The sequence below is a fragment of the Chanos chanos genome, chromosome 4 (genome assembly GCF_902362185.1).
Source record: "Chanos chanos chromosome 4, fChaCha1.1, whole genome shotgun sequence".
NCBI classification, from domain to species: domain Eukaryota; kingdom Metazoa; phylum Chordata; class Actinopteri; order Gonorynchiformes; family Chanidae; genus Chanos; species Chanos chanos.
The window spans coordinates 33,873,318-33,889,139 of record NC_044498.1 but is presented as its reverse complement, the minus strand read 5'-3'; the positions used below and the strand labels follow the sequence as shown (position 1 = coordinate 33,889,139).

Below are 15,822 nucleotides of genomic sequence, written 5' to 3'. Positions count from 1 at the left end.
TAGTTTCAGCTCTTTAAGTCAGCCACTGGGCTCCAATCCATTCCAATAGTTCAAATTACACTCGAGAGGGCGGACTCATGTGGCCCTGATTCAATAAAAATTGAATTTAGTAAAAGCACTTTTTCCATTTTATTATCTGTCATTGCACATGCAGAGCTCTTGCTCCTGCGTGGTCACATAGCCACACAAGCACTATGCAATTTTCATATTTTGGAAGTTATGAAGATTAAATAGCAGCCACATTCCGTTTACAAATTGGGTCAGTATAAACAATTACTCTGGAGTGAATTTCCAAAAACGCGTCGAAGCTCTACGAACATACTTAACTCCGTCTTAAGAACATTCATTAATTTACAAGCATTTCCCAAAATCCCTCTTAACTAATGTGAAATGTTACCTCAGTTTTTAATTTATGTGTAAACCAAACCACTCATACATCATGAAGTGTGTCTGAAGTCTTTTCTGCCGCGTACTTCACCCCAGCCAAGTGTCTGCCAAGCCCAGAATATTAAAGCCAAGCCACTGCCTCAAACGTTCACCCTCAAAGTTTCCAACTACATTTGGCAATGCGTTGAGACATCATATTCCAATAGTTTTTTTCTTCTGAAATTTAAAGTTACACTATCTCACTATGTTTTGCTGATATTCTTAGACAGAAGAAAACTACAACATTTTTAAGCTTAAAATTTGGATAGTTATGTTATGGCATATACTGGTGCATCTCCAAGTCAGTGCTCTTCACATGACATACTGCATACATTTAAACTTTAATGTGAGTGAAATCTGGGGTAGAGGAGGAAAAGAAAGAGGATGTGGAGAATACCCTATGCCCACAGACACAGGAGATGATGTCTGCAATGGGCTGATGTGCATGTTATGTGGAACGTTACAGTTATTGGAACTGCAACACACAAACAAACAAAAAAATAAGTAATTTAAAAAACAAACAAACATAATAACGACAAACAGAAGAAAGCAAACATAAAAACGTAAAAAAAAATCACAGGCAACTAACATAAGATAATGTGTAGGCTCTTGGTCTTCTTGGCAGCTGTTATCTGTTTGTCTGATATAGAATTACGGTATACTAAAGACAGTTAAAAGCTACAACATTTAATGCTAGTTCTACATTCCATGCTAAATAACTGACCACAATACATATATAATTTGTTGACCAATTATCATAACGGAGCTTGCTCAAGGACATTAATACTGGTATTAAAATGGATAGCCATTCAGATCAGCTCAGATGTTCTTGCCTTGATGTCCAGTTTAGCCCTTTTAGGAAATCCTGTTAGTGCCCTTCCCACTGCTCACTGCTTGTCCCTGAAGATGGTGTCTCAGTCTTTTGAACTGGAACTTGTCTCTCTCCAGCTGTAATTTCTTCCTATCAGTAAGGCTAAGCTCCTGACAGGTATTAACCCCTGCATCTCTTTCAGCTGGAATCTTGTGACTAGGGCCTGAGGAGGGCTAGCAGATAAACTTGGACTCAAGTAGAGAGAGGGATGCAGAGGAACAATCCTTTAATGCATACAAATATGCTCATCTTCTGGGACGATGGCAATAACATTGGCTGTCTTCCACTGTTTTTGCCCCCTCCCCAAGACGGTCCCTCTGCTTTTAGCCAATGTGAAGTCGCCTCTCCTGTGTTTCCTGGTATCTGTGCCAAATCTGGGATATACATTACATACTACCTGCTTTAACCTCCATTCAATGTCATTGTATTGTTATCCTCTTAATATTTGCCTTATACATCTTGTGCCTTAGAGAGCAATATCCATTTTATTTTCACAATATCCATTTTTCTTCATAGGCTCTTGTTTTATTTTAAACTGTCAGCCATTTCCCGTAAATTTGCTGTAGTTAGATATTAGCTGTCCAATTTTGATGCAATTTATAATATTTTTGCAAGACAGGCTTATTTTTGAGGCACTATTATATTAAATTTTAAAATTTGCAAAATAATAAAACAAGGACAGTGTACTATAGAAGAAATTAAATGTTGCATTGATTTGAAAATTAATTGTTTGATTATCGCATGATTATCATAGGCAAGACAACAACAGCGCACCCATGTGAAGTTTACTCAAATAATACTGGTCTACAAAGGTTTTTGAGAAACACTTGTTAAATCTCTGTGTATGTTCTCTTTGTCCAACAACAAGTTACTTGTTAATGTGTATGACTCATCATTTGCAGGAAACTCACCTTTCTGTAATTTCGCGTAAAGGGTAGAAAGACCAAATTATGTACAAAGTGGACTTCTGACGTTTATTCAACCTCAATTTCTGTATGAGAGATGAGAGGGGAGAGATGGATCTGATCCAGTGTAATTTAGGATTCTCTGTTCTGTTTGTATTTTCCTCTGGTTTAGGATGTTTACGCCTCAGGTAAGTAGTCACCACCGTCCTCATCTGTTTCAGTGAACTATAAATATTACACAGAGTCAAAACACCTGTCTGGGCTTCCCTAAAGGTGTACCCTGAGTCTCATGCAATATTCAAACATGAGGCCCAATTCCTCCACTAAAATAACACTCAACAGGGACGTGTCAATCACGTTTTTCGACGAGAGGACGAAAAAGCGAGGCCATTTCATATAAAGTCTGCCCACACAGCATAATGATGCAGTCATAATGAATCATAAGAACCTGGCTAGAAAAACACATTGTCAAGAGGTGGAAAGCCATGGGGGGAGGGGGGGGGGGGTGAATGGGTGCACAGGCATCATAATATGTCTAATTGACTGCACTCTGGTTTATGACCTCTGAAGAAAGCTGGGTCGGTGCTGTGTAAAAATTCTTGGTAGTTTTGGAGTGAGACTTTTTCTAGACTTTCTTTCATGACTCAGGTTCATCTCCCAAGGACACAACATCATTTGGAGTAAATGCAGTGTGTTGTGAAGTAGCATAATCATGAATACACACATTCCTATAATGAACCATTATTAAGAGATTCAAAGTAGTCTCAGAAGTTACAGGACTGACAAAGCAACAGGTACTAAACCATCACTCACCAACAAGTGGTAATTGCAGCAGAAGCAGAGACCGTCACAAACTTAATTACCATAAAACAGGTATCATAAGCTTTGAGGAAATTAACGATTATTCAGTATATATACAGTGGTTTGAGCTTGGTGTCTCACTGAGTACTGAACTGTTCTCGATGCAAAAAAAAAAAAGAAAGAAAAAGAAAAGCAAATCTAGCATTCTAGAAGGTTCCTCTCTCTTGAGTTCAAGTGTCTGCCCTGAAGATCTCACTCCAGAGGCTGCGTCGAGTGAAGGGGCTGTCAATAGCAAGCTTGAGTGTTGCTTTAATTGTTGGTTAGGCAATAATGGATATGTTCAAGACAAGCCCAAATTGACTGTGAATAAAGAAGCCTTCACAAAGAGTCTCAAAATATCTGTCCTGACACTCGCCAAACAAAGGAGATTGCCTCTTATTTTCTTTCCAGTTATTTGTACATGTACTGCCATGAAACTCCCTTGACTTGTTAAGGAGAAATCTTCCTTTTCTACAGTTTTCTAGAGTTCCTAAAGTTCTGAACAAATTGCATCAACGAAACAAATAAACAATGATGCAAATGCTGATTTCAACTCAACCAACTCTACATCATACTAAAAAATATATGTTCTGTTAACAAAATTGTTTTTGAACCTTGCTAATTGTAAAACGTGAATACATTCAGTCAATCTGTGTGTTTGTAGCAAACCGATATCATCTCATTAGAATTGCTATAAAAGAACTTTATTTTCAGCTGTAATCTCAATGTTATTCAACCTTCTCTGCAGCTAAAGTAATGTTTTTGATAGAGTAGCAATCAAATACCTACATAGAAGCACACCTATGCTACAACACATTAACTAATTTAATGAAATGTGTCTTTTGTCACAGCAAAAGACACATTTCATTAAATAAAACTAATATTAGAATAGAATAGAAGAATATTTTCACTTAATGAGATTTGTAATTGAGCTTATCACTCCTTTGAAAATAATGAATTCATGCGTTTCTATGATTGTTGCTGACAGCCTCAATGTTCAATTTCTGATGCAGTACCTAGATCCAGCTGATAGACTCTGTATAAGCGTTTCCATGGATACTCTTCTTCAGCTGTTATCAAAATCAAAAATATGTCCACGTCTTGCTAACCGTGAAATTGTTCCCAAAGGCAGAATCATAAAAACCTCACCCTGCACTTTGCAAAAAAAAAAAAAAGACAATGAAGGTCCTTCACTTACATGACAGAGCTGTCCCACAATGCACAAAAAGGATTCATCGTTCCCTGAAAAGATAAAAAAAAGAAAAGGAATAATTTGATGATAAAGAGTAATTCTTCATCAGATTGACATGTACATAGCACCCACTATATGAAAGCTGAAAGCTGAAGTTAAGTGAGTGAAGGGCAGCAAGATAAAGAATAATATCTGGCTAATGGAGAGCCAATATTTCGATGTATCATAGAGTTCATTCTGAGTCGCATGGTAGCGTGGAAGACCGGCTAGTAAAAAGATCTGTCTTTGTAATTATCTGACAATTCCACAGCCTACTCTTCTGTCGCTCTGTAGGGAAACAAGCCAAGGCACCTGCAAATTAATTATCAAACCAATTACACCCTTTTGTTTTTTGATTAATACCCTTTAAACATACAGCAGCGCCGTTCTTGAGAATTCCCTTTACTTGTTAAAGCCATTCATAAAGCCAGAGAGTAGATCTTGTCCAAACTGCTCTTAACCCAGTTCTCTGCAGTTACTGTTTTGTTTTAAAGCACTCACTAACTACATGGCACTGAATTATAAAGCAAAGTGCTTTATATTCCTATGCTATTTTTATACAAATGATTTACAAGAGTAACTATTGATTGATGACTCAGGTGTTACAACATTTCATCATGTTAGATCCCGTAAGATCTCATTCTCTCATACTTAAAACAATGCCTTTATCAAGTCCCTGCAAATGTTGAATCCATTTTTTTTTGTTTGTTTTTTGTCATGTGGCTTTCAGCCTTTGTCTTTTAAATTTGGAAAAACAAACACAACACTAGCCTTTTGTTCCTTTGATAAGTCCTTGTGGACTGCTGTTGTTGTCAGGCAGAATTCTGATGGCATTTCAAGCCTTTCCATGGTCTCACACACTCACTCAGTGAACAGAAGATGCTGCTCGTTTGTACAAAATCAAGCCCTTATTATGTAGCAACAAAACATTCAGTGTAAAAACTAATCTTGGCAGTCACGAGAGACATTTAACAGTCATTTAGCTGAGCAGTGCAGAGCCTTTGTGATGGGGTTCAGACAAGACAGAGTCCTCTAGAGGAAGAATGCAGCTGCTTACATTGGCGATGTGGGCTAGTTCTATCTCCAACTGAGCCTCCGTAACCTTGGGTTCAGGTCTGACAGTAACGGCGATGACTTTGGAGTTCACAGCCGTGTTATTCCTGTGGGTCAGATGGGATAATGTTTAATGTTAACCTGCATACACAACTGTGATGAAGCAAATATTTCACTTAATCGATTTGTCAAGTACAAGAAATTTCACTGACATTCTGTTAAAGTGTAAATGTAGGAGCCTTTGATCTTTCCGAGTCAGATTTGAGTTTGACACACATCACTCCATTAAATGTTAATCCACTTTGGGTACTGCAAATTGAAGTTATTTACTTTAAAATTACAGTGAATTGCATTTCACTGTTATACTAACATTACTTTATGCAAATCAGATCAAACAAACAATGATATTTTCTGCAAAGGTTTGATGTTACAAAGCTAAGCAAAAATGCTTTAAGAAGCAGAGAAGAAAAGGACTTGGTAAAAGGAACCCTCTTCTTTCCACACAGTTCTCTCAAACAAAAGGCCTGGAAAGAACAAGGTGCAATGCACCTTTCCAGCATTTGTAAGTTACAGTAAATAAGTTTAGGTGATAAGATCAGTATTGAGATAAGCAAGATCAGTCACAACAAACATACTAGCCACAAATTTAAAAAACACAAAATTGAACATTTGAGTTTTAAATAATGCAGCTATCAGTTATTGCACTATTCCCTTTTCAGAACGTTACACATTAAGCATTCTTCAGTGCACACACACACACACACACACACATACACCACTCAGTCTTTCTCAATAGAAGTAAACTAAATTCTCCAACAAAACATTTGTCACTAAGGCCAAGTTAGGGCATGATTTCATGGTCCATTTAAAAAGAGACAACAAGATTGAAAATGGGCAGACGACAAGAATTTTGGCCTCTCTGTGTGAATAAATGAATCATAGTGGCTAAGAGTGCCAAACAGGGGGTATCTGAGAGAGATCTTTAGGCAACACACCTTTCCCAGTGAGAACTGCACAATCTATCTGGCTTTTCCTGCCAAGACAAATTTCTAACTTTACCCACTCTGACAGTCCTCTTTTTATCTATCTATCTATCTATCTATCTATCTATCTATCTATCTATCTATCTATCTATCTATCTATCTATCTATCTATCCATCTCTTTCTATTTTTAAATAAGTATTTCTTTCTATATATATGAAAACAAATGGGAAGATTTCTGCATGAATGTGAAAAACATGGATATGCTCTTTTATTTCAGATTGCTTTTAAAGCAAAAAAAGCAGGATATAGATGTATATATTAAAATCCTTACAAATGAAAACCCAGGCTTTGCATCATTTTGACCTTGAGAGAAACAGTTCAGTACAACTTGGCAACAATGCCGTCCCCAATGAAGCTCTTTTCTTTTCTTTTCTTTTTCAGATCAGATTTTAGAGACTTCCAGACTTCTCGCCAGACTCATCCATCAGCAAGTCAGACTTAGCAAATCTGTCTTTATTTTCTTCTTTATTTTTTCTTCTTATTTTCTTGCAGAGAACCTCTAGATCTCTATCTTTTTCTCTCTTTTTGTAGTACTCCAGATAAAGCATCCACAGCTCAACAGCACAGAGGACATCCCTTCCATCTGGCCCTGACGGCCTTGCTTTATAAGGTGTGTATCTCAAGGTAAAAACATGGTACAGATTACTCTATGACCAGACTGAATATGACTGACAGCTCAGGCCGTCTTCAGAGACTGCTTGTCTTTGGTTTGGGCTCTTGTCAGTGCCCCTAGAAACTAGAGCAGAAAATTCACAGACAGAGCACGAGGTTCTCAAGTTGAGTGCAAACACAGTATCCATCATTCAATCAAACATTACTGCACCCTGTGAAATTCACAAACCTTCTCGGTATTTTGAGAAGAACTGATTATGTGAACGCCATTTGAATTTCACATTCTGAAAAAATTAAACATGAATTAATTTCCAACAAAGAAATAATCTGACAAATCGAAGCAATTTACTCTGTAATTTACTTTGGTTACACCAAGCTACAGGAGGCAGTAAATGTTGATTCACATGTCTTCACCTGTCAGTTACTATAGACAAACACATTACAACTGATTGACAAGCCCAACTGTTTCAAATCCAGCATTCTGATGGCATAGTTAAAATTCAGCCTCTCAGTCTTGGATGCTATGCTTGACCCTTTGAACCTTTGTTGACCAGTTGTTTAATCTTTTGGTCTAGACTAACTTGTACATCATCATGGATTCTATTAATGCAGTGTTTTATTAATAATGTAGCGACATTCCTAATTCTGACAGTCAATTTTCACTGTCAGTCTGACCTTTCCACACACTTCTAATATGTCAATACGCAATATTTGCAATATTCTGAAACGTAGTGTAAATATTTTACTGGCATTTTAAAAAAAACATAAGATATACTAGACTCAGTTAGTCTCCTGAAAGAGTTTGGTCAGAGAGGGACGAGGTGATGTTACTGAAAGACAAGTTTGGCTGCATCCTCTTTTAGACTGAGTGCCTGTACTACGCATTAAGAATGGAATTACTTTTCTTTTTTTTTTTTTGGAAAGGCACTCTGTGCACTAGATGGATCAGTTTTCGTAAAAGACAGGAGTGCATATTGATTTTAGCCGTGCTGAGTAAGGACTGATAGCTGATATGAAACTTTATTAGATTTCATAGGACTTCTCATCAGCCTGACACTTAACCTCAGTGAATCTACGAGCACAAGAATAAACTGGATAAGAGCCACACAGCAAGATGTAATGCCATTGATGCTTAATCTAATATAGAAAATAAACAATACCAAACAACAAAATAGTGAAGTATATTCAGACTGAAAACGGCTTACTTATGTGTAGTGGGTGTATTTTTAAATCGTAAGTTAATTATATGCAACTATTTCCATCATATCCATCTGTTTTTGTTAGTTCATTTAACTGAAGTAATTTTAATCCAAACTATAGAACAAACCACATCTCCACTTAAAACTTCTCTTAAAAATTGACCATGAGTGGCTTCCAAAGCCATATAATAGTTAAATGTGCATGTTCTTCTGTTTAGATGGACAACAAAAGAAAATGCTTTTTTTCCTTGGCAACACTTTGCCACTGAAATATGAATCACTAAATCTGCACTCACACTGTTATCTTGAGGGTCAGCGACCAAAGTTATAAAAACAGTGACTCTGACTGTTCTGTGGTCTTCCTCACACGCACATCTCCAAGGGTTACCGACACAAACTATGTGGGAAGTAAACTGGATTTCCTCCTACATTCACAGTAACATCTGAGCCTATCATAACACAACTTATTCTCAGTGTATTTATTGTTGGTTTTCACTTGTTTTTCTACACTCTTTTCAAAGATGTCCATTCTTAAACATATATGTAGCATGTGCATCTCATTTTCATATTGACTACAGTCAACTTTGGCTGATGGCACTTTCTTGCAATGAGCTTTGCGTGCACTTCATCCTGTGAAACACTGAACTGTGGACCAGGAATCGGATTTACTTGTAGTGTGATCACAGTGTATTTGCATTCTGTTTTGTAGCTACTGACACCTTGTCTGAGATTAGCATCTCTATCATATTTTACACTTCACAGGTTCCAAAGCCAGAGACACACACTTTATCATTCAAATCTAATGTATGTCTTACCGAGGTGAGGGCAGCATGAGCCCAAGAGTCTTATACAGTACGGTCCCAAGAATGAACACTGGAGAACCGTCCATATCTGTAGATGAGAGGGGGTTCGTTATTCAGTATAAACTTTAATACAATACAATACAATAAGTTATCCACTCTGAAACACAAAGATCGAAATGATTTTGAGATGAGAGGTCTGGCGTAATATTAGTTTTATTTCAACAGGATTCAGCAAGATAGAAATCAAGACAAAGTCTTTTCAATCACAAAATAGTTTTTCCTTTTACTTTCCTTTGGCAGAAAACTTTTGAACTCTAAAATAATTTTGTAAAAACATTTTCAGAGGCTTGAGGGAAAGCAGGTATCACCTAGCCAAGGAAATGCAGAATTTGATGATAAACATATTTTCAAACATTCTTTGATGGGATGGCTCTTAGCTGTTTCATTCACCTGTAGATAACCTAACCCATTAATCTAACATTACTTTGATGTCACCAGTGCATTAAGCAGTAAGCTGTCAGTTGTGCACGAACGATTCATGAAAGAAAAGGAAATCCCGCTTTTAGATCCAGTGCGGCTAACCTTTGTACCACAAGATCTTTGTACACATCCAATGTGTCTTTGGGCAGGGTCTGAAGTGAGTTATGTCCAGATCAATGCGCCATTACTTCGGCTTTGATATAGCTCAGAAAAGAATGATCACTCTAATTAACCAAATGGCCCCGGTATGTGGACTGCCTGTATACCTTGGCATTGTTCAAAAAGGTTTTAGAGTACTGCATCATCTGAATATTAATTCATGTATTTGCCTTTTGGTGCATACTCATGCAAAAACATGCAAAAAGAGCAAAGGGTCGAATATAATCTTTTTTTTTCTCCCGGAAACATTGTCATTTACACAGGTTAGAATTACCATACTCTGGTTTAATTAAATAATTTGTTTGTAAAGCAAATATTTTTTGACCTCTTAATTACTCTTTAATAAGGATCATAGATTTTACTAATATAGTTCTAAGCAAAAGAAAAACTAACATGATACAAACATCATATCAATTATGAATGCAACATTGTGATATGGAATTGTCTCAGTTTAGCTTTTTAGTTTAGTATAGCTAAAACACATTCATAATTTAACAGAAAAAGATGAGGTACTATATCACAACTATAACCATAGGAATTTGACATGGCAGCCAATGAAAATATGAGCACTAATGATAGAAAGGATCTGAGAGCATGACTTGTATGGAGTATGCCTTTATGTCCTTGTGTTTTATTGTGAGTGGTACTGTGAACGGTATTGTGAATGGTATTGTGAATGGCGATATGAATGGCGATACGAATGGTATTGTGAATGGCAATATGAATAGTGTTATGGAAAGTACTGTAAATGGTGTTGTAAATGATAAGTTGAATGGTATTGAGGGATGAGGGATTGAGGGCTGAAGATGTTTTTGAAGATTAACTGTATTGTGAATGGCATTGTGAACAGTATTGTAAATAATGGTGTGAAAGGTGGTGTGGACATGCTTACCTGAGGATTAACTGTATTGTGAATGCCATTGTGAACAGTATTGTGAATGGTAGTGTGATAGGTGCTGTGGTGTGTTTACCTGAGGATTAATTGTATTGTGATGGCATTGTGAACAGTATTGTAAATGGTAGTGTGAAAGGTGCTGTGGTATGTTTACCTGCGGTTTGGGGGATGAAGATGCCTTTGGGGATGACTACTTTATCCTCTGAGTTCCTTGCCCAGTCTACCATGCCCTTCCTGCCTTTCATCGGGAAGTTTATATCGGTCATAACAGACACTGCTGGAAGCCTCTGTATACTTGCCACTGGTGACACAAAACACACACATACACACATATGGTCATACATTCATCATCTTTACAAACTGTTTAAATATTCATCATTTTAGTTCATTAGTTCTCAAAGCAGCACAATCTGCAGTACATTTTTTGCTGTCGCACAGCATTCTCACTCTTGATTTAACTTGTTTATAGATTACTGAGCCCTTGGCCATAGAGCTTGTGAGCTTTGCTTGATGGCTTGTGTGCTGGTGTTAGGTGTGTACTAAAATGTGCTGTCTGGTGGGTCCCCAGGACTGGAGCTAAGAAACACAGTTTTAGTCCAGCACTGTTTTCACGACCATTGTTCTAGCTGAGAGCTGTTTTAGTCCAATACTGTTTAAGTCCAGTGCTGTTTTAGTCCTGTACTGCTTTAGTCCAGTACTGTTTTGGTCCAGCGTTATTTTAGTCCAGTACTGTTTTAGTCCAGTATTGTTCTAGTCCAGTACTGTTTTAGTCCAGTGTTGTTTTAGTCCGGTGCTGTTTTAGTTCGGCACCGTTTTAGTCCAGCACTGGATGTCTACAGTAATCCAATAAAGTGAGTGTTAAAACAATCATTCGTGTACCGAAAAACAGTTCAGCTGTCTCAAGTGAGGTTCAAAGCAGCTATGTAAAAGTAAAATGACGTAACTCTCGTAAGACACAACAATCTTCATAAGAACTCAAACAGCCAGATGAAATCTCACTTTGGTTTGATGAAAAGGTACATGCTTTCACATTGATCTCATTAATGGGCTGTTCAGCAAATCAAATGAGCACATACATAATCAAATATCAGAGAAAACATAGACTGTTATTCATTTGTCAATTAATCCAAGAACTAGCTTGTAACAGGAGATACACATGTATGTATGAATCTCATTTCCCTTCTCGTGTTCGACACATGGAAGATAAACATAAACATTCAAATGAATCTTCAATGAGACACACACACACACACACACACACACACACACACACACTCACTCATAACTTTTTTCTTATTTAATCAGCCCTCTATTTGAAAGAAAGGAGCGAATCATCCAGCTCTAATATCTTTCACTCTTTCTCTCTCTAGACATGATGTTCTTGATGACTTGTGAAAGTTGCAGAGTGCAATGTTCACAGAGAAGGTGTCAGTCCGCTTGCTGACACAAAACCCTATCAGCTGTTGAGCTTCTGCGACAAGCTGCCAGGAGCAATATTGTTAACGTCAACAGAATGATAAGATATGATAATAATGTGCAGTGAACTGATAATGAATAGTCTCGCGATGGGATGTCCTTTGCCGTGTTTCTCTGTATTTTCACATGGAGAGATTTTAATGGATAGAGTTATGTATATGATCTCGCCTCCCAAAAGACAATTTCATTTCACCACTGGCTTTCAAGTGTAACTGCCTGCTAATCTATTTTCAGGCTCTGATAATCGACGGGTACGTTGGCTTGTGCAGTTTGAGCTGTCATTGATTCGGCCTCTCCGAGGGCCTCCTGAGCCTCCCTTTTGCCACTCAAGCTCCTCCTGTAAAATAACTCTGGATATGCATAGGAGCTTTCACACATGGATGCAAACCATAAAACAGTCAGGCACAAGAGAGCTGAAAATCAAATATCCAATTTACATTTGACAATTGCGGGGCTGGTAATCTCTGTAATTATTTCATGATATTTATAGTGGAACAGCACGTGTCTCTGCTGTTGTAAAGGCTCTACACTGCTGTTAGGCTAATGGTGTAGTCTGGGTCTTTGGATCAATAACAGAGCAGCCTTCAACAAGACATGAGGACAGACCAGGGCCAGATCACCCAAGGAATGAAGCCAAGCCCCGACGCAGTGGTTTTTCCCCACATGTAGAACAGTGTGTGTGTGTGTGTGTGTGTGCGTGTGTGTGAGTGTGTCTGTGTATGTGAGAGTGTGTGTGTGAGAAAGATAGATAGACAGATAGAAAGAGAGAGGGAGGGAAGAGGAGAGGGATAGAGAGAATAATATCCAGGCTTTGGTAAGAATCACCTGATCCCAGGCCTGGAGGAACAGGGAGATGGAGTTTGGCACTGCCAGCTGCTATATGCTGTCTTGGGAGAGAGCATTAGTCACAGGGCATATTGTGGGAAACCACAGGGGGTCAAAATGAAAGGGAAGAGATGGTGTTTCAAGATGATGGGTCCTGTAGTAAATAAATAGAGCTTTAAATATAATCTTATGGCCAAGCCTGCATAAACAGTGATCATTTCCCTTCTGAAAACAATGATAAGAACCTTCATCAAGTCTTAGACTTTCTGTTTGTCTTTTATAATCCATACACCCACCTGAGGACTGTGGTGACAGCAATGTTTATGAAAAATGACTGACCTTAATACACCTTCTGTACACCTTCATGATACAGGCAACAGCTAAAATTAAGTGCACACAAACATGAAGGCTCTTAATGGGACTATAGTCAACATTGAATGCTTCATCGTGTCTTAGAATGGAATGTGTAAGTGTCTGGAACTCAGTGGAATTGCTGTAAGAGAAACTTCCTTATCTGGTGTTTTTACTAATTGTGGTTGAAAACACTGTGTCAGAATCTCTGCTTCAGAATTGTTCAAATGTTCTCCCAGCAGTCTCTCAGAATGGCCATGTGTTTACTAGGATTCACAGTGTCCTCTAAGGAATTGAGTGACCTTTGACCCTAAACCATGCCAGGGAGAGGCACTCCTAAACACAACAGAACAGCCCAACTGGTTTCAGCAGGGGAAACCAATACTTAGCTCTTCAGGTTTCTTCTGCCTTACACAACACAACACAACACAACACAACAGTAAACTTGGTGACAACAGGATGAAAGATGACTCATCTAATTATACAACTTTTTTCTACCAGTTAGTACACCACTGATTGTGTTCACTGCATCTCTTTACTCACAAACATGTTTTTTTTGGGGGGGGGGGGGGGGGGGGGGGGGGGGGGGGGGTAAACTGGCGTTTATGTGCTACTGCTGTTTATTGCTCACAAATTTTGCTCACATCTTAGATTGATATGTGCTGTCAACTGCTTAAGAGTAGCTTGTCTGCTTTGCCTTGCACCTCAGACCAACACACGGTTGAGGTGTATGTGCCCTGAAACAGAGGCCATGTCTTTCATTCAGACTCCCACACAAATGTCACCCTCATGTCAGCCTTCGTCCCTGCAACTGCAACTAAATGCATCCCCCCCCCCAAATCACCCTGTTTTCAATATAACTGTGATCTCTTCCTCAAAGCACTGCAGCCAAAAATAATGAGAAAATGAGAAAATGAGTGAGCCCGACATTCTTATACATGACTGTAAGCATGTATTTACAAAGTATTTACAAAGCATGAACAAAGGAAAACACCAACGTGGACGCACCCGCTCTCCTTATACTCTGTATCTCTTGTTTACTCAGATGAGCTGCACTCTCCTCAGAGTATGTTAAGTTACCTGATTTTACTATGTTGGCTTGATTCATCACAGAAGAAAAGTACGATTTAAGAGATCTTGAGTAATTAGAAACTTCAAAAAATTAAGAAAAATAATTCTAAAAAGAAATTTGCTTGGTTGAGGTAATAGGAAAATGTTTTGAAAGTCATGTTGTATCTTTGTGTCTGAATTTCTGAGTTGAACGGGACGTTTCCAAATCTCTATGAGTGTCTAGTCTCTACTAAGTGACTTCCCCCCCCTCCCCCCATAACGTTCCACAGGGAGCCAATCCACAGACGATCAGCAGCACCTGCTTCCACCTGGGACTTTAATGAACATAATTACCATATCATACACCATAAAGATAGATGGGAAAATGAGTACAAACAGGCCCACTGTTTGTGCCAAGATGCTTAAATATTTTTTTTCATGAGGAACCTATTTGCACAGCAAAAAAGTGCCTCTGTCTGACAGTTGCATTTGCTGTGCATTCAGATGAAGGATCTGAGAATTGCTGGGCTGGCATGCGAGGTTTCAATAAAGCTTAAAGTTAGCAGTTAGGATAATGACAAACTGTGATTTGGCTAATGGATGTCTCTCAGACCGTTTTAAAGTCTCGTCGACTGCAGCGCCCCTTTTGTTTGTCTCGAGAGAAAAGCAGAGCCATGGTGATGAAGCTTATTTGACTAAAAGAGGGTGGACAGAGGCTACAGCACTGGTGACAGTTAGTATTTACTGCATTGTCAAGAAACTGCCATAAATAAGGCCAGAAATGATGCAGCAATATCTGACTGAACCAGATGATTTCCACTTGGCTGGAGCTAGTGCACCACAGTGGGCAGGTCTTTATTCTTTTAATCAGGGAGGGCAGGTGTTAACTCAAGCTCTGGGTTATTGAGTTCTTTGACTATAATATCAATATGAGCATGTCTCAAATGAGCTTTGAATCAATACATTCAAGTTCTTTATTTCTGATGTCACATCTGGCTCAAAAATGAATGGGGTATGTTTTCCTGAACAAACTACTGTGATATCTTCATAGGCCTACTGTTTTAGTTTTTTGACACTCAGACTCAGTTTATTTGCTCACCTTGTTCCATATTACAGCTTACCTGAATAGAGTTTTATCATTCATAAGATTTTAGATAAATGTTGCCAAAAATTATTTAATGTTTAGAGACCTTTATTGCCTAGGGGTTTTATATGTGGAGTGTCTTTACTCATGGCTCTCCATGCATATCACAGGGAACAGGTAACTAGACATTTCACTGAATATCCAGATTTTATCAGCGAAGAAGTACCATGGTAACAGAAGACGTATAACTACCCAACACAGTTCAACTACTGCCCTAAAGCACGCAACCATTACACAGGTCTAAATTTATGTAAAATGTCTCTGTAATCTCCTCCCTTAACGAGATTTCCACAAATTTCTCTTGTCAAAGAAAACAGAATAGGGAGCTCTATTTAAGTTTGAGAATTCTTGTGATGGAGAATAAACCTCAGAGGAAACGCATTTGGTACGACTCAAATCATGGTTTGTGTTATTACCGCGCGATCTGAGTCACGATGTGCGTCGTTTCTGGTTATCAT

At 38.3% G+C, this 15,822-nt stretch overlaps 1 protein-coding gene across 1 annotated transcript in view; it reads right to left on the bottom strand.

The window, feature by feature from the left end:
* Positions 1-15,822, bottom strand: part of adgrb3 (adhesion G protein-coupled receptor B3) — a 114,451-nt gene that overhangs the window by 31,437 nt on the left and 67,192 nt on the right. The window contains exons 12-15 of the mRNA XM_030771272.1: positions 10,689-10,819; positions 8,997-9,091; positions 5,331-5,433; positions 4,241-4,284 (exon numbers count right to left, since the gene is read on the bottom strand). Of these exons, the coding sequence (XP_030627132.1) occupies positions 4,241-4,284; positions 5,331-5,433; positions 8,997-9,091; positions 10,689-10,819 (373 nt within the window). The remainder of the gene's footprint in view (positions 1-4,240; positions 4,285-5,330; positions 5,434-8,996; positions 9,092-10,688; positions 10,820-15,822) is intronic.